This window comes from Leptonychotes weddellii, chromosome 3 (assembly GCF_054177405.1).
Source record: "Leptonychotes weddellii isolate Sample4059 chromosome 3, ASM5417740v2, whole genome shotgun sequence".
In the NCBI taxonomy this organism is placed as follows: Eukaryota; Metazoa; Chordata; class Mammalia; order Carnivora; family Phocidae; genus Leptonychotes; species Leptonychotes weddellii.
In genome coordinates this window covers 167,922,049-167,940,002 of record NC_138371.1, presented here as the reverse complement: position 1 = coordinate 167,940,002, position 17,954 = coordinate 167,922,049, and the positions used below count along the sequence as shown (strand labels likewise).

Below are 17,954 nucleotides of genomic sequence, written 5' to 3'. Positions count from 1 at the left end.
TATATCTTTGAAATTTGTTAAGACTTTCTTTGTGCCTTGGCATATGGCCAAATTTTATAAAGGTTTCAAACTTGCTTGAAAAAAAAGATACAGTCATCATTGCTGGGTGCAGGGTTATATATTTATAGATCTGTCTCCATTAGTTAATATTAACTATGCTGTTTAAATCTTATATATGCTTATTGATATTTTGTCTGTTTTGTTGAGAGTGTTAAAATCTCCCATTATGATTGTGTTTCTCACTTTTCCTTGTATATGTGTATATTTTTAATTTAATTCTATGTATTTAATTTAATTAATTTATTATTGCAATTTTTAAAATATATGTGTATATTTTTAAAAATTTCTGGAGCCACAATAATATGTATACACAAATGTAAAATTTGTTTTATGTTTCTGATAAATTATACCTTTTATCATTATGAAAAAACTTTCTTTTGTTTAATGTCTGCATGGTACATCTTTCTTATTATTATTGCTTTTTTTCTCTGAGTTCTTACGTTGCATGTCTCTTATGAATCACTTAAAGTTGTTATCATTGTTTTTGTTTTTTTATCCAATCTGGAAGTCTTTGTCTCTATCTGAATCTTTTCATCCACTTACACTTAATATAATTAGTAATATATTTGGGTTAAAATTCTCCCTTATTATATATATTCTATTTGTTGAACCTATTTTATGTGTCTTTTGTTTTTTCCTTTTTACCTCTTTTTGGATTGATAATTTTTATGATCATATTTTTTCATTATTTGAAGTTATACACTATTTTTCTTAATTATTCCTCTGGAATTTATAGTATGCATTCTTAACTTATTAAAGTCTAATGTTAGTTGATATTTTTCCTTTCCTCCCAGAAAACATAAGAATGTGAGAAGACATTTTCTCCATGTATCCCCTACCTGCTCAAAACTATGGCCATTATGTATTTTATTTCTCTTTATATAGTAAATATTATTATTACTTGTTTTAGAGTATTTATTTAGATTAAGTCTTTTGCTTATCACTTTATTTACTCTTCATTTCTTCTAGCGTCTCTGACCTTCCATTATGTGAGCATTTTATTTCTTCCTGGAGAGTGCTATTTGTTGCTTTCTTTAATTTACAACATTCTCTATGATTCTTAGCCATATATTTGTCTGTCTGTGTAATGTGCTGCGTAGATATTTCTTTCCAGTTCAAAGTCTGAAGTCTGGCTTGATCTGCTCTTAAACCTGTATCTCTAGTTCTTAATTTCCATTGACTGTTTTAATTATAGAATCAGCATACTTTTATTTCTAGTTCTTACGTCATTTCATATTTTTTCAGTTCCCTGATAAAATTTGCAAGCTTGGCTTTTATCTCTTTTAGTAATAATAAGCATATATCTTTGACTTGTTAGGTTTTAATGATAGATTCTAACATTTTCCACCAAAACCTAGCTCTGCTTCCTGCCTGAGGATTATACTTACGTATCACGTGTGACCATGGGAGCAAAAGTGATGTGTGTCACTTTTAGGCAGAAGTTTTTAGAGTCAGTACATGCTTCACATGCTCTTCTTCCCTTTTGCTGTGGTTATTGGTGATGTTTCAGAAAGTGTCTCTTCTTATCAGCCTGCAACCCAGAGTGAGGACAATAATGATGGGGATCAGTGCCACCATCCTATTTGTGATGGACATAAAAATGTGGCACAGAAATAAACATTTGTTGTTTGAAGCCACTGAAATTCTAGGGTTGTTTACTCCTGCAGTGTAATCAGATCTATCTGATTGAAACAGAAATTGGAATCAGGACTGGAGTGCTATTTTAATGAACAACCTTAAATATGTGGCTTTGGTTTATAGGCTAGGCATTAGTTTGCAAGGAAACTGGTAATGGAGGTTAGAAGCATGGTAATCCATGTTATGTAGTGGCAAATTACTTAGTAAAATGGTTGCCTGTGTTAACTTAGAAGGCAAAATGTATGGCTAATAAACCTGTAGCTTTGTGGGAAAACAAACTTTTAGGAGCATGCATTGCTGCTCTTGACTGCATTTGAAAGTTTATCACAAGAAAGAGACAAGATCAGAACAAGCAAGAATGAAAAAGAATAGAGATCGTCTACGTATTCAGGGACCTGTAGGTTGACAAGAGAAATACATCCCAAACTGAAGCATCACAAGATAAAATTGAGAAATTCTTGGAATGTCAAAGGCTAATGAAGACTCAGTCTTAAGGTAAGGATCAAATAAAGAGCATGTTTGTCACACTGGTTGTTAATATTTCGGAAGAGATTAACATTCTCCCAGTAAATACTTTCAGTTGGACAAAATGGCTCAAGAAGAGGAGACTGTGTGTGGCTTTCCCACTGATGCCTTATGAACACAGGTAGCTGTTCTTACGCTGGCTATGGGGCATGGAACAAGAAAACTGATCGGAAAAAAATAGATGACAAGATGCCTAAGTTCTTGAGAGAATTATACAACACAAAGAGGCACCAACTTGGACAGAAAGAGACTATGATTGATACTTAATAAGCCACTTAGACACCTGCTGTTTATTCATAATTTGAAACCTAATCCCCAATGTGATGGCATTTGGAGGTGGGGCCTTTGGAAGGTGATTAGGTCATAAGGACTGAGATCTCATGAATGAGATCCATGACCTTATAAAAGAGACCCGAGAGAGATCCCTTCCCCCTTCTGCCTTGCGAAGACACAGGAAAAAGACAGCTGTCTATGAATAAGGAAGAGAACCCTCACCAGACACTGAATCTGGCAGCACCTTGATCTTGGAGTTCCCAGTCTCCACAATTGTGAGAAATAAATTTCTGTTTATAGGCCACCCAGTCTATGGTGTTCTGTTGCAGCAGCTTGAACAGCCCGAAACAACACCCATACTTCCACCAGAGAGAAGCTGGCTGAGAAGCTGGGCTCTCAAGGAAGGCATATTCTTTTTTTTTTTTTTTAAAGATTTTATTTATTTATTTGAGAGAGACAATGAGATAGAGAGAGCATGGGGGGGGAGGGTCAGAGGGAGAAGCAGACTCCCTGCTGAGCAGGGAGCGCCATGCGGGACTCGATCCCGGGACTCCAGGATCATGACCTGAGCCGAAGGCAGTCGCTTAACCAACTGAGCCACCCAGGCGCCCCAGGAAGGCATATTCTTCAATGCTCTCTCAAGTTGTGGCCAAGGACGGTAATAGAAAAAGGGGGGCCCTCTGCTGAGTGGAGCCAAGGGGCATGGAGGACAGTGGGCTGGGATGTACCACCAGAGAGCATAGCACATGCCACCCCTAGCAGTTGAGGTCCTCATGGCTTCTGCTCAGCAAGATTTTGAATTTGCTATTTACTAGTGACTTCTCTCTCTCTTTCTCTCTGTGTTTCTCAATTCCTCTCTCTTTTTTTCCTCTTTCAGTAAAAGCAAGTGTACCAGTATTATCCTTTCCCACTATCTTTTGGGAGTGTGAGAAGCAGATACTTTGTCTCTTTAGTTCCTGAGTCTCCAGATCAAGAAAAGCCACATCTAGATCTGATGTAAAAACTATTGTGTATCGCTCAGAGAGCCTGGCTTTGAGCAGTGATTGGATGAAAGTTTTGGATGTCTCCCTTGGAGAGGGGTTGAGTGTACTCAGCCAGAAGAAAGGAGAGGAAAACAGATATTTGGTGTTGGGCAGGGCAAACCTGAAACATTGTATTACTAATGACCATTCTCTGGTTTCCAGTCTTGTGGGAGGATTATACTTGGCTGCATTGTCAAACCCAGGTGGGGTCATAAGAATTACAATAGGCCATGTGAGTGGAAGTGATGTGTCTTCTTTCTAAGAGGAAGCTTCTAAAACTAGTATATGCTTTTCCACGCTCTTTCTTTTCCTGCCACAGTTACTGGAAGTATTCCAGATAGAAACTACCCTGCCATACTAGGCAAGTTTTCAGGGTCGAGTACTGCACTGGGGATTTAATGTACAGTATCCTGTGTATCACTGCAGCTTGTGAGGACTGGGAATGCCATTGGTTTTGGTCTGGACAGTGGTCCTGGCAGGTCCCACATGGAGGCAGCCATTAGGCAGAATGAGGGAGAATGGAGAGGGGAGAGAAACAAAAATCTAAACAAAAATCTTCCTGCTCACCTTCTAAAAGCTTAAATTCCAACACACATTTGAATCGTATGCTAAGAATAACGACTACCAAAATCAACAGTCAGAATGTGAATTTAACCCACATGACATTTACTTCATAGGACAATCTGACAGAGACTTTAATGTGAGTATGCTTAAGATGCTTAAATAGAGAAATAAAAACACAGCTTACATGAAGCACGCACAAGAAATCATGAGCCAAACACATAAAGTAAGAAAGGATCAATATTTTCCATATTAGAATTTCCAGGAAAAGAGAAGGAGAAGATGGTAAAGAATAAATATCTGAAGAGATAAAGAACTTTGGAATTGAAGAAGAGCATACACTGCATAAAATAGCCTCAATAGAGATAAACCTACCCATAAGTGCATCACAGAGAAACTGCAGATCATCAGACAAAGAGAAAAATCTTAAGAGTTATCAGAGAGTGAAAATTAGCCATGTTCCAGGTCCTATGGAAGTCTCAACACACCGTATTCTCAGAGCACATTACTTGTAAGTGAGAATAATGATAAAAGGAAATAGTACAGGGACCAATGACAGAAAGATAATAAAAAAGATAGAAATTTTAATAGATGAACAATTAAAAGACAGAGCTTATAGATTATTAGAATAAGTGAATAGCAAATAAATGAATAGCTTAAAATAAAAATACACTTTATGATGTTTTCCCCTAAGAGCCTAGTTTTTAAACATACAAATACAACATTGCAGAGGGCAAAGGGTTAATGAAGCACTTTGCTCATGACTTGCTGGTGAACTTGCTCATTTTCCATAATTCCAATGTGGATGGAGGTGGTGGAGAGGAGGAAAGAGAAATGGTGTGTCGGCCTTGGAAAAACTATTTAAAAGCCAAACCTGATAGGATTCTACTCAGCCCCGTTTTGTGGAAATGGTCCAAACCTGTCCCACATTCTTACTTCCCTGAAGCCAGTGATTTCAAAAACCCACAAAATCCCTTCTGCAGGCAGCACTGATCTCTTCGTTACTTTTCAGACGTGACAAAAATGGTCAATTTAAGAAAAATTAAACTCAAATAGTTTTGTGTATGTGTGTGTTCATGCAAGTTACATGTTGGAGAGAGAGAGAGGGAGAGAGAGAGAGAGACGATTAACTGAGATGGCTGGAATTTTTAAACATTCATTGGTCAGTCTCATGTAGACAAAACCAAAATGTTTTAGCGATGCAAATTTTCTCACATGTCTAGAGGCTGGCCAAATTTCTAAAGAATTGGCTGTTTAAATGCTGGAGATAAAATAGGCAGGCATGCATGATACAGATGTGCAAATATTTTGTAAATAAATAGAACTATTAATCCTCAAATACATTAGATACAGACCAGTGGTCCAGTCTGCTTCAGGTCGACTGCCATTCAATGCTGAGTTTTGTATGTTTTATTTATTTATTTTTTTAAAGATTTTATTTATTTATTTTGACAGAGAGAGAGAGACAGCGAGAGAGGGAACACAAGCAGGGGGGAATGGAAGAGGGAGAAGCAGGCTTCCCGCCGAGCAGGGAACCCGATGCGGGTTCGATCCCAGGACGCTGGGATCATGACCTGAGCCGAAGGCAGACGCTTAACGACTGAGCCACCCAGGCGCCCCAGTTTTGTATGTTTTAGATACATATTCTTCCTGTGCAGAAATCAACACATAACAAGTGGGAGAGATGGGGTGCTTGAGAATAGACTCTGTTGCAAAGTTTTCAATACATCCAGTTGATTAGCACTCAGATTTTAAGGAACAACAAAATAACTTATTTAGAATATCATCAGACACATTATCCTCTGGGCTAACCAATTAGAAAAAGGTGGAAAATGACCCCAATCTAAATTTCAAACTTTGTACTGTATTCAAAAGTTAACCATTCCTTCTGAATCTGAGTCTATCTTCTTTGATCAGTCTTGCGTGCCTCAACATTCTTTTCTTTAGAGAAGAAATCTCCTTGGTCTCATGGGACCTTCTCGTCGGTCTCCTCGGTCTTCACATGTCCTAGGCGGGAAGGCCAAGAATCCAGAGCTCTGTGCGAATCAGAAAAAAATTAGAAAAAGGCACTCCTTTTAGGCTGACGATCAGAAAAAAGCATATTGTCTGGGCTGGCCAATGAGAAAAATTCACTACCTTTGGCAGACCAATGAGAAAAAGCCAGCCCCTGGGGTGAGCCAATGGGAAGAAGATGTAGGTTGATGCCTGGGGCACTGGCTCGACCAATGGAACACGGCTTGCATTTTATTTATTTATTTTAAAATTTTTCTTTTCTTGGGCGCCTGGGTGGCTCAGTTGGTTAAACGACTGCCTTCGGCTCAGGTCATGATCCTGGAGTCCCAGGATCGAGTCCCGCATCGGGCTCCCTGCTTGGCGGGGAGTCTGCTTTTCCCTCTGACCCTCCCCCCTCTCATGTGCTCTCTCTCATTCTCTCTCTCTCAAATAAATAAATAAAATCTTTAAAAGAAATTTTTAAAGATTTTATTTATTTATTTGACAGAGAGGGCGAGAGAGCACAAGCAGGGGGAACGTTAGAGGGAGAGGGAGAAGCAGGCCCCCCGCCAAGCAGGGAGCCCAATGCAGGGCTCGATCCTAGCACGCTGGGATGGTGACCTGAGCCGAAGGCAGACGCTTAACCATTTGAGCCACCCAGGTGCCCCACGACTTGCATTTTAGTCCAGACTCACGCTCCCTTGTTTAGTAGCCTTTGAAGTTTCAGTGTTCAAGAAATACATAGTCACGTTTTTCTGTAACTAGTGGTGTTTTTTCCCAAAGTGTAGGAAATAAAACTAAAATATTGTTGATATTTGTTTTCCCCCAATTTAATTTTTTCTCCCAAATTCAACTTGAGATTTTGGTGCCTGCCTGCTGCTGCTGCTGATCATACCATAACCTAATAAAGATGGTGTAAGTATTATGTTTAGTAACCTAAGTTTGCTGTAACAGTATGCCACGTGGCTCTGCATTGTGCATCAACACTTCCACCTTCTGCTACTTGAACATATCTGAAAATCTTATGTTAAAATACTGCCTTAATGGAATAATATCATACTCAGTTTACTAACGGAGCTTTAAAACAAACACATCCAGGGGCGCCTGGGTGGCTCAGTCGTTAAGCGACTGCCTTCCGCTCAGGTCATGATCCCAGTGTCCTGGGATCCAGCCCCGCATCGGGCTCCCTGCTCAGCGGGAAGCCTGCTTCTCCCTCTCCCTCTGCCTGCCTCTCTACCTGCTTGTTCTCTCTCTATCTCTCTGTCAAATAAATAAATAAAATCTTTAAAAAAACAAAACAAAACAAACACATCCAAAAACTTGGAAATGGCTACATAACGTATGTGCTTATTTAAAAAGTTAAAATAAAATTTAAAAATATCCTAATGTGTATCAGAGCTAGAGCAATATCTATTGATTGAAGGAAAGTGGTTGATATTGAGGATAAAATATGATTTTTGTATATTTTTATTTCAGTTTTATCCAAGGTATATATTCCTTAAATAAAACCTAAAATATTGGCCTGGATATGCTTGATTAATTACTTGTGTATTGTTTATTGCCATGTTTCTCTTAAAAAAACAAAGTTAATGCTAAGAGACAATTATCTTGAGCCGTTATGCATATGTGTATATATTATATTATTTATGTCATTCAGACAAGTAATAAAGTATAAGTGCATTATTGTCCAGAAGCCAAAACTAAATTAAACCAAATTAATGTTCAAACACAGTATTTTAAACATTTTTCACATCTGCATGGACAGCAATTCAATTATGTGTACTTAAATCTACAGTATTATAAATGTTCATGAAAATGTCTGTTGATGTGAACAAAGAAATGGGACATTTTTCTCATAGCGTAATCCTTAGAATCTACATTTTTGTGGAAGTCACATGTTCAGGATACAACTAATCAAACATGTACACATCAAGATTATTAGGGTGCTCTATTAAGCAAGTTAAGTAGCTTCAATTTTTGACCTCTAGAAATTTATGGTCCAACAAACTTGTGCTATTTATTTTCTGCAGTGTAAATCCTCTGAGTTGGCATTTTTCTTCATTTATTTTGTAATCTAAGTGTTAGTATATATGACACATTTTTTTGAATTGCAATTTTTACATTGATTTTGATAAATTGCTTTACGAAAGACACATTTTAACTTAATGACAGGAAAATTTGGTTTACAGGTAAAATAATCCCATGCATTTTCTTCTAGAAGAATTGAATTTGATTTTGTGGACCTTTTTTTTGGAGGAAATATAAGAAATAAGCCCAACGAAGTCATTTTCATTCAGTTCAAAGTGGCCTATGGAAGCCCATGTTTGGTAGGGCACTCAGTTAATACTTATAGGAAGAAGTGATATCTCTGTTCATATAATTTATATTTTTAATGATGTGTAATAAAGGATCCTGGATCAAAGTTCTATTGTCATACCAGATATTTAGATATCATATAAACTATTACGAACTCAATGAAAATTCTTTATCAACAGGTACCAGTTACCGGTAATGGTTTGGAACGTAGGCAGAGAAAATACAGTGTCTCCATCTGGAATAAATCAGGAAAACTGAAGACTTTTGATGTATTCTGATTTCAAAGTGTTTTAATATGGGAATTGGAGATTTAGGACTGTTGGAAAAGCTAGGAATGAAACTCAGGTCAACTATTATCCATGATTTCAGCCCGATGCACTGAAAGTGGACACTCTCAAGAGTTGATGGGGATGTTGCCATGATTCTTAGGATAGCTATGGTTCTCAAGGAGCCACCAAGAAACCACTGTGAATCTTGCACTGCCCGGCAATTGCCTTCAGAGAATTGGCCTTTTCTTTTCTGCTTCCAAATCTCATTTTGAGGGTCTCTCATTGGAAAGAGCTAAACTGGAGCCACATAGAAAAGGTATTTTCAGAAGTGAGTTCCTGGCTTCTCCAAGCAAGCTTGGATTGGGGCATTGACGGTTGCTGAGCTGACCATAGGCAGTTCATCGTGCACATGGATGTACCTCTGCTCTTTAGGCATGTATTCGATAATGTTAATTCGTGTTCTCCAGTTATACAAATTTTAGAAAGTGAACTGTTGTCCGTGATAAATAACATTCTGAATTTTTGAATATATAAATCTCTTCCCAAATTGAGAAAGTTGAGTGGACAAATTTTCCTGTAAATTAAAAATGATATATCCAAAGTTGTCTGATTCAAGAGTTCTAGAGATAAGGAACAGGATCCTATGTACAGAAAATGTAGTTTTCCTTGAGAACACTTCAAATCATAAATGACAATGGTTTCCAACTGGGGCATACTTCCCTAGAATAAGCATAAAAAATTTGGGGGTTAATGGGGAGAAAGTAAAGTGTAGTTGAAGTAGTCCATAAAGAAGTTGCCATTGCTTTGATTTGGTTTTAGTAAAGATATTTAATTCATATTGAAAGATTTAATGTTTTTAAGTAAGAAGCATGGTTGTAAGGGTATAAAGACGTTGATATGATAGACTATCTGCAGAACCCCTCCAATTACAGTGTCCTGCTTGTATCATGTCAATTCCCACCTGCCTCAGAGGATACAAAGGTCCCTGGATGCTCACTGAGGCTGTATAGAAAATTGGGGCTTTACTGCCAGGCATATCTAATCCATATGGGCTGAGATAAAGTTCCTTTAGGTGAGAATGAAGCTTTGTGGCATTTTGCCAAGCGAAGCTCATATTTCTGAGAACTCAGGGGAATTCACCTGCATTTGCCTGTGTCTCTTGGCAGGTTCCTCACTGTTTTCGGATTATACTCTCTGAACATAATAGGAACAAAGATGGGGATTTTTCTCTTGTATTATTTTCTAGTATTTGGGGGTCTTATGAGGTAGTAATTAATCCTGCAGGTTTTCTCCACTTCTGAGTTCAGATTCACTTAAGGAATGTGGCCACACAAGTTAGAAAGATAGAAATAAATATTAGTTTTATTACCGATGAGGTTGTTTGGGAGAATGAAACTTAACCTTTGGGCAATAACTGGTCTCACCAAATATTATCTCTCCATCTGGAAACTTCGATGACCACTCAAGGAAGAGTTTGCTTCTAGAGAGTAAGCACATTTGCCCAGAACCCCTGCTTTCTCTCTTTAACCCTGTATTGGTTTGAGTTTTTACAGAGGATGTGGTATAAGTAGTTTATTTGGGAGAGAATAGAGCAGATGAGTGAGGAATGGATACGGGGAAGGGGAGAGGGCCAGTAGTATGTTGATAAGCCCACAATCCCAGTGGGAGACTGTCTTAATCCCACATCCCATTTTGCATCCCTCTGGGAAAGGATGCAAAACACATGCCTCATCATTATCCCTCCCAAGAGGTAAGGGAGCTGGGTGTTTCATCATGGAGAAATTCTCCCAGGGAGTGTTAATTCCCAGGCTTTTACTATGAGTACCAGGACAGAGGGGCCTTCCATGGTTGGAAAAAAAAAATCCCTCAGGTACAGAGATGGAGATACTGGAAGCCGGAAATCAACTAGAACACAGTGATATGGCCAAAGGAAATCGATCTATATGGGGCACTGACAATGTTTTCTCCAAGCCCCCTGAGGAGTACAGAGAGAGAGCAGTCTCCAGACCTACTTCTAGAAGACAGGCTGTGGGCTCTGAGGCTGACCCAGTGTTTCCCACAGAGAAGAGCTGAAGGACAGGAGTCTGAAAACTTTTTGCAGGCAGACAAATCTAAAGAAAGAGAGAGAAGAAGGGGCTGGGCCACTTAAGTTATTCCTTCATCATTAAGAAATTGGGAGGGGACAGGGAGTAGGACTGGAGTTGCCCTTCCAGACTGTTCCCTCTAGGAGAGAGGAGTAGAGGTTTTGACACCATGAGTCAATGTGGGCACATGGAGAGAGGGGGAAAATGGTACTAATGAGTGGTACAGTGATGCGGAATTTAGAATTATCCCTTAAAAAGTGATGATAATCGTTAACAGCAACAATAGAGAAGGAATAAGTGTGAAAACAACAAAAGGCTTTCTTTTTGAAAAAGGCTTACAAGGTAAATATAGACACGGAGGTCCTCGTGTACACACTGGTCTTCTTTTTCTCTTTCTGACCTCCTCTTTCTTCCAATCACTATGCCCTCTGTCTTTCTTCTCCTTTCAGTGATCAAAGCTTTACTGTTATGGTCATAAGCTCCAAACTGTCATAGGTTACATCTGATGGGCAGGGAGCAGGGCAGAGAAGGAGACAAAGGAAGTAAGATCTGACAATGGAATGTTTGCACCGGAGGTGAGGATAAGCAGGAGAGTTTATAAAAGGCAGCTAAGAGATCAGTAGCTGCTTTAGTGAATGGAAAGGGGAGTCACAGGCTGTGAATAAAGCCATAGGTTATAAGTGATGTCCTTGTGTTCTTTAACATAAGTAACCCAAATATAAGTGTGTTATTAATTGCAGACCAGTCCCTAAGATAGTAGAGAGAATAAGCTACTGTGATAAATTCATACAGAATACAGTGGCTCAAACAAAATAAAAGTTTCTTTCTCTGTCACCTCAAGTGCAGAGGTAAGTGGGCAGTCAGGGACAGGCTGGCTGCTCTGACCGAGTTTCTTCTATCCGGTAATTCATTCCTGGGCTGTGTACCTGTCTGTGCTGTCAAAGCTGCTCACACCATTGCTTTCGGCTCATAGAAAAGACAAAAGGGAGAAGTGAAGACAAGCAACGTCCTTTGAAGAATGTGACCAGGAAGTCTTCTTCTGCTCACATCTCATTGGCCAGAACCCAGTCACATGACCACAACTTCACTGTGACGGAGGTTGGGCATTCTCTTCACTACCTGGGTACCCATGTATCCTTCCAAAACTGTGGTGGGGAGTGGGATTTTATTATTAAAAGAAAGAATGATATAGAAAAGTAACTCCTGGGAATAATTAGAAAAAGCATGCTAAGACAGTTACAACGACTTTTGATTCCTAATCTCATGAAAGTTCGTATGTTCTATATTAAAATAAAATGTATATTTTATTGTGTTCTGAAATTCTAGTCATTATACTTATCTTTAGGTTAGTTAACTATGATGTGCTGTAGATATTTTTAATTTTTAGACGACCTTGATTGTGAGTAATGGGTTTATTTTACCTCAGCCTAACGAAAACAGGCTTTCCTACCTATATATGCTACAAATTTTACTGTTAATTCTTACAGTTATGATGAGGCTTTCCTCATTTTAGCTTTACTTACATGTGTTCTAAAGCTTTCATTTTTTTCTAATAGTTTTAATTTTTGTCATCTAATAGTGATTTGGAACATGGCAAAGCATAAGTAACAATTTTGATGTCTTCCAAAACACAACTTAAATAATGGTCTGAACTCAGGTCAATGAAAGTATCTTCAGATCATCCCTAAACTGGAGGCCCCCAGAAACCTGTGTTGATTCTTGGACTACTCTTGGTCTTCTTCATTGTGTAACTGGAGAACTGGTTTAATTTTATAGGTTAGCATGCAACATGGAGTCCTGTACAGTTACTTTCACAGGGGGGCCAATGCTCAATAAATAATGGTTGAATAATTGAATTGAGTGACTGAGAGGTCATCAGAAATTGCAAGTCCTTTGGAACCAGGGTTAGGCCATCTTTTCCAGACAAAAATATTTGGTATTTTTTGTTTGTTTGTTTAATAATGTTAACAATAGCCTATGTAACATAAGTAAATAATGTATCAATAAATATAGAAAAGAACTATAGAAATCTCATACATTATACTAAAAGATTTATCTTTCCTTTAAATAGCATAAAAGATGAGAAGCAACTAACACAGTGCCTGGCATAATAGATTCTCAACAAATAGTAGTCACAGTTAATGACCTTTTGTGTTGTTCCTTAGGTGATAGGACAAAGATGTAATAATTTCCACCAATATATAGCAAAACAAACCATAGCTTTCTGGCAGTAAATCTTTATTTGAGGAGGGATCAAATTCATGGTCACAATGTAAAGAAGAGAGTCCAATTTGGAAATGCAAGAAAAACCAGTATGAGAGGTGTTCTTTTTACACAAGCTTAGCATGTAAAAAGTTTCAATAATTACAGAACATCTCCCCAGATTTTACTCTACTTGTGAAATACCTCAGGGAACTCAACAAGCTTTTATAGAACCTTAGAGCTATGTGAATTCAGAAGAACTTGATGGGAGAATATTTTTGATTCAACTGTTTCTCTGGCATCTGTCCATATTGGGATATTCTGGAACCCACGACAGGACACCAGAATGTTATAGAAGCAGCATACGGTATTCGTCCCTGATGATTAATATAAAAAATGCTTTCCTAATTATTTGGCAATGCTATCCCTTTTTTCCTCTTCCAAAAAGGAATTCTGTTCATTTTTTTCCAGACTGCATCTCCTAAGTCATTTGGCATTAATTTTATAGACTCTTAGTATTCCCTCTTTCTTTACTTCCCAAACTTATTTATACTACCATTAATCTTGGTAATTTCCTTGAGCTTTATGACATGACTTTTTGGCACATTGAGGGCATCACTATTTAACTTTCCAGTTTCTTAACTTTAATAGAATTTATTTGTTTTAGATTCTTTTCCTATCTTACCTGAAATTGACTAATGTTTCCCAAAAGGGTTCTGGATATTGGACGCAAATTTTGACATCTCATCTCAGATATTAGAAAACTCTAGCAGTGGGAAAGTTACTATAGTTTTTATTTTTTGCTAACTGCTAGTCAAGGGGTTAATTTTTTTAAAGTCAATTTCTTTACTCAATCCTCAACAACAAATCAACAGCTCTTTGTTTTTAAAATAGTTTGATATGGGGCGCCTGGGTGGCTCAGTCGTTAAGCGTCTGCCTTCGGCTCAGGTCATGGTCCCAGGGTCCTGGGATCGAGCCCCGCATCCTGGGATCGAGCCCCGCATCCTGGGATCGAGCCCCGCATCCTGGGATCGAGCCCCGCATCGGGCTCCCTGCTCAGTGGGAAGCCTGCTTCTCCCTCTCCCGCTCCCCCTGCTCGTGTTCCCTCTCTAGCTGTGTCTCTCTCTGGCAAATAAATAAATAAAATTTGAAAAAAAAAATAGTTTGATATCCCATGCAGTAGAGGCATTTTGAGATTTTAAGTTTTTGGAATTAAAATGGAGCTTCTAAAAACATATTTTTATTTTAAAAAATATTTTATTTATTTATTTATTTGAGAGAGAGAAGGAGCAGGGGGAGAGGGAGAGGCAGACTCCTCACTGAGTACAGAGCCCGATGTGGGGCTCAATCCCAGGACCCTTGGATCATGACCTGAGCTGGAGGCAGCTGCTTAACTGGCTGAGCCACCCAGGCATCCCCTAAAAACATATTTTTAAATTAGTTAAAAATTTTATGTCAGTTTTCCATAAAATGGAAATAAATTGGCATAACTTTAATTCATTTACTTAACAAGAGTGAGAGAGGTCAATTTTACTTTTCTGAAATGCTCAGGTCACAAATATGTTGAAATGCTAATATTCATTAATTTGAGTCATGAGTATTCTGGAGTTCGTGATATTATTCTGTGTACTAGTTTGTATATTTTATACATTGTATTTTTTCCCCAAATAAGACAAAATCTTTAGTCCTGCCTTAAATCTTTTGATTTTCTGAGGAAGTAGGAAGCTGGGTTATATCCTGGTGAAATAGAAAATTTGTCCGTTTTGTTAGGTTAGGTAGTGGTGGCAGGTGACACGGTTTTATGTTAGTGTAGATGAGGAGGCAACGAAGGGGAATTTAATGTTAGTTCAATTAATGGTTGCGGAAACAAGCAATGAATAAGGTGTAATCTAAACAGAAAGCTTTCTGTTAAAAAAATTATTTTGGAAGATAATGGATTGTCTGTCTAGAAAAGGCGTTAACTTTTCTCATATGACCCTCTCAACCAAAATATAGTTTGCCACCTAGATGTTAGTGGTTGTCTTTTTAACAGGCTGTTTCTTAAGTACATATTTGCCATATGCCTAGTCTATATTTTTCAAACAGCACTTTAAGTAGAATTCAAATAATAAGAACCAAAGGGACTTGAGTTTTCCTTAATGTTTTAGAGGCTTTCTATGCTGTTTTTGCAAATGTAAGTAAGGTGGAGCTCATTTTGGCTGTGAGGGGTGGTCATAAACTACTGTTTCTCTTCAAACCCCTTCCCTCTCACCTATTTTCTAAGATTTATTCATTATAATTGTCAATTTTCCTTTTCAAAATTCACTTTTAACAGAAGGCTCTGTTAGATGGCTCCAGGAGCAAGCAGCCCGCCGGCTCATTCTGGGCAGAGCAGGGAGAGGGTCCGGGGCTGGGGCTAGGGCTGGGGTGCCGGCGATGGGGGACTTCCAGGGAGAAAGTAGAGGAAAGACCGCAGTGACACTGCCCTCCCCGGGCGGGTTGAAGCATCTCACTGGTGACGGGTCTGAAAGCACGTGGCTACGTCATGGAGAGCCAGTCTTTTCAATGCAAACTTCAACTCCTCCTCCTCCTCCCCCTAATGCCTGTAACTCACATCCGAGGCTGGGCGAGGAATCCGGAGGGGAGATTTTCCTCATGCTCACCGTTGTTGGAAACTGGGAGAGTGACGGGAAGGAGGAAGGGGATCTGTGGCGCTCTCTACCTACTACCAGCCTGACCAGGGGAGGGGGCACCTGGATTTGCATCTTTTCTTCGTGGTGATTGAGAACTGCAGGTTCAATCCGATCCCACTGAGCACTGGCGATTGATTATTAAAAAAAAAAAAACAAAAAAACCCGACACTGGGAGAAGGGAGGCTCTGTCTTCGGCTGTCAGACTCGATCTCGGAGGTGGTATTGGTGTGTGTGTGTGTGCTGGTGTTTTTTTTTTTTCTTTTCTTTTCTTTTTTTTCTTTTTTCTTTCTTTCTTTCCCTTTTCTTTTTTTTTTTTTTTCCTTCTCTCCTAGGGGCTACACAATGGCAGTCTTCTCTCAGTGAGATGAATCCTGCTTTGCCTTCTGCAGACCCACCCATCCTCATAGCGATCAAGTAAAAGGCTATGGTTTTCTCTTTGGGGATCTTTTGTGCATTACTGTTCTCTCTGATTAGTTCTGGTCTCTGTTGGGATTTCTTTGCTTTTTTGTTTGGCTTCATGCTGAAAAAGGATTTTTTTTCCAACCCTTTGATAATAATCCAGTGGTGATCGAGGGGGATAAATCATTCACCCTGGCCGAAAAAAAACAATCACTGAGAAGTCTCAAAGAAATATACCACGTGAGGGGAAAAAACTGGGAGAAGATCCGGAATATTATCGTTTTTCCTATGGTAAAACCGGTGCCCCTCTTCAGGAGAACTGATTTCAAATTATTATTATGCAACCACAAGGATCTCTTCTTTCTCAGGGTGTCTAAGCTGCTGGATTGCTTTTCGCCCAAATCAATGTGGTTTCTTTGGAACATTTTCAGCAAAGGAACGCATATGCTGCAGTGTCTTTGTGGCAAGAGTCTTAAGAAAAACAAGAACCCAACTGGTAAGCAAAACATGCATCGTGTTATGTTTTTCCTCATGATAACCTGTCTGTTGCTCATTGAGCTAGATCTGCAGTTCTGCTATGCAGGAAGGCAGGGGAAACAGAAAAGGAACCAGGACAGTGTTGCATATAGAGGTGTTGATGGATAAACAAGTAACAGCTGGATCGGCGTCTCTGAGCCCGAAAACCATTATCAGCATCTCTTGGCTGTGACACAATCCATCACTAGGAGGGAGGAGGAAACTTTTTTTTTTTTTTTTTAATGTATTTGGTTGCCTATGTTCGGTGGAATACTGAAAGGGCTGTGGCTTAAGGTTTTGCCCGAGGCAGCTGAAGGTTCCGTAGTTGCCAAGAGAAAGAACCGCGAGCTCTCTCTACTTCTGCAGCAGGTTCAGGGACGTAGCTAGGTGCCGAGGACCTGCTCTAGACTTTCTGATTAGCTTGCACAATATTCGCCACCCCATCACCTTTACCAAAGTAAAAGAGGCCCTCTCCCTCGCGCCCCGCTCCTCCGTCAGCCCCCGCCTCCCTCCCCCGTCGAGCTCTCCGTGCACGAGTATTAACTCATTCCCCCGTCTGCCTCCGACACCTCCTGCCACTGGGAATACTTGAGCTGGGCTTATGCCTGGGGGAACCCCAGACGGAGAAGACAAGCCCAGCCCCCTCCAATATATGCAATTTAACCCCCCCCCCCCGGAAAAAGCAGTGTCAAAACCCTGCGCCCGAGTCCCGCGGGTGGGATGAGCCGGGCAGTGGGTTCCAGCTTCAGGCTTCGGTAATCATGCGCCCCTATTTCAAAGGCTCCAACCGGGAAACTTGCAGTGCATTATATAAAAATGCAAATGCAGGTGATTCGGGGAGTCGAGTCCCGGAGGTTCACTTCCCGGTATCCCAATCTGAGGCGTTTGGGGGACGGCCGCGAAGCTGTGGGCGAGCAACTGGGGGAGGCCAGGCCGGAGGGCTGCGTGGCGGCGGCGGCGCGCCGACGAGGAGGCTCGGCGCAGCCAGTCTGGGAGCCGTGCGCGCCGGCAGCGAGGGTGTGTGGCGTCCCCGGGTTCAGTTCAGGCTGGGGAGGGCCCGGGGGCCGGGTGTTTGTGTCTGGGGCTGCGTTGGGGGGCGGGGGCGGGGCCGCGGGCGTCCCGCAGTGGCCGACGGCGCTGGAGGCTCCTGACGCTGGCACTGCGGTGTAGTAGATCATGGCTCCCCGAGGCCGCCCTGACACCCGGAGCTCCGCCGGGGGCTGCGCTGGCATCCCCAGCCCCAGCGGCCGGGCAGCAAGTGGCTGCTGCCTCCCTGCCTCCGAATCCTGCAAATGCAGTGTAGCTGGGGCGGCTCGCTCCGAGGCGGCTGCCGTCTGCGGGTGCCCGGAGCGAGAGCGGGAGGAGGAGGAGGAGGAGGAGGAGGAGGAGGAGGAGGAGGAGGAGGAGGAGGAGGAGGAGGAGGAG

The 17,954-nt window shown here is 40.5% G+C and overlaps 1 protein-coding gene across 3 annotated transcripts in view; it reads left to right on the top strand.

The window, feature by feature from the left end:
• The first annotated feature begins 15,497 nt into the window (after positions 1–15,497).
• Positions 15,498–17,954, top strand: part of FGF14 (fibroblast growth factor 14) — a 586,337-nt gene continuing 583,880 nt past the window's right edge. The window contains exons 1-2 of one of the 3 annotated variants that reach the window (XM_081815183.1): positions 15,499–15,830; positions 16,382–16,509. In XM_081815183.1, the coding sequence (XP_081671309.1) occupies positions 16,419–16,509 (91 nt within the window). In that variant the 5' untranslated portion in view covers positions 15,499–15,830; positions 16,382–16,418. Of the gene's footprint in view, positions 16,510–17,954 lie in introns of all 3 variants that reach the window. The other 2 variants (XM_081815184.1, XM_081815181.1) reach the window with 2 other exon arrangements.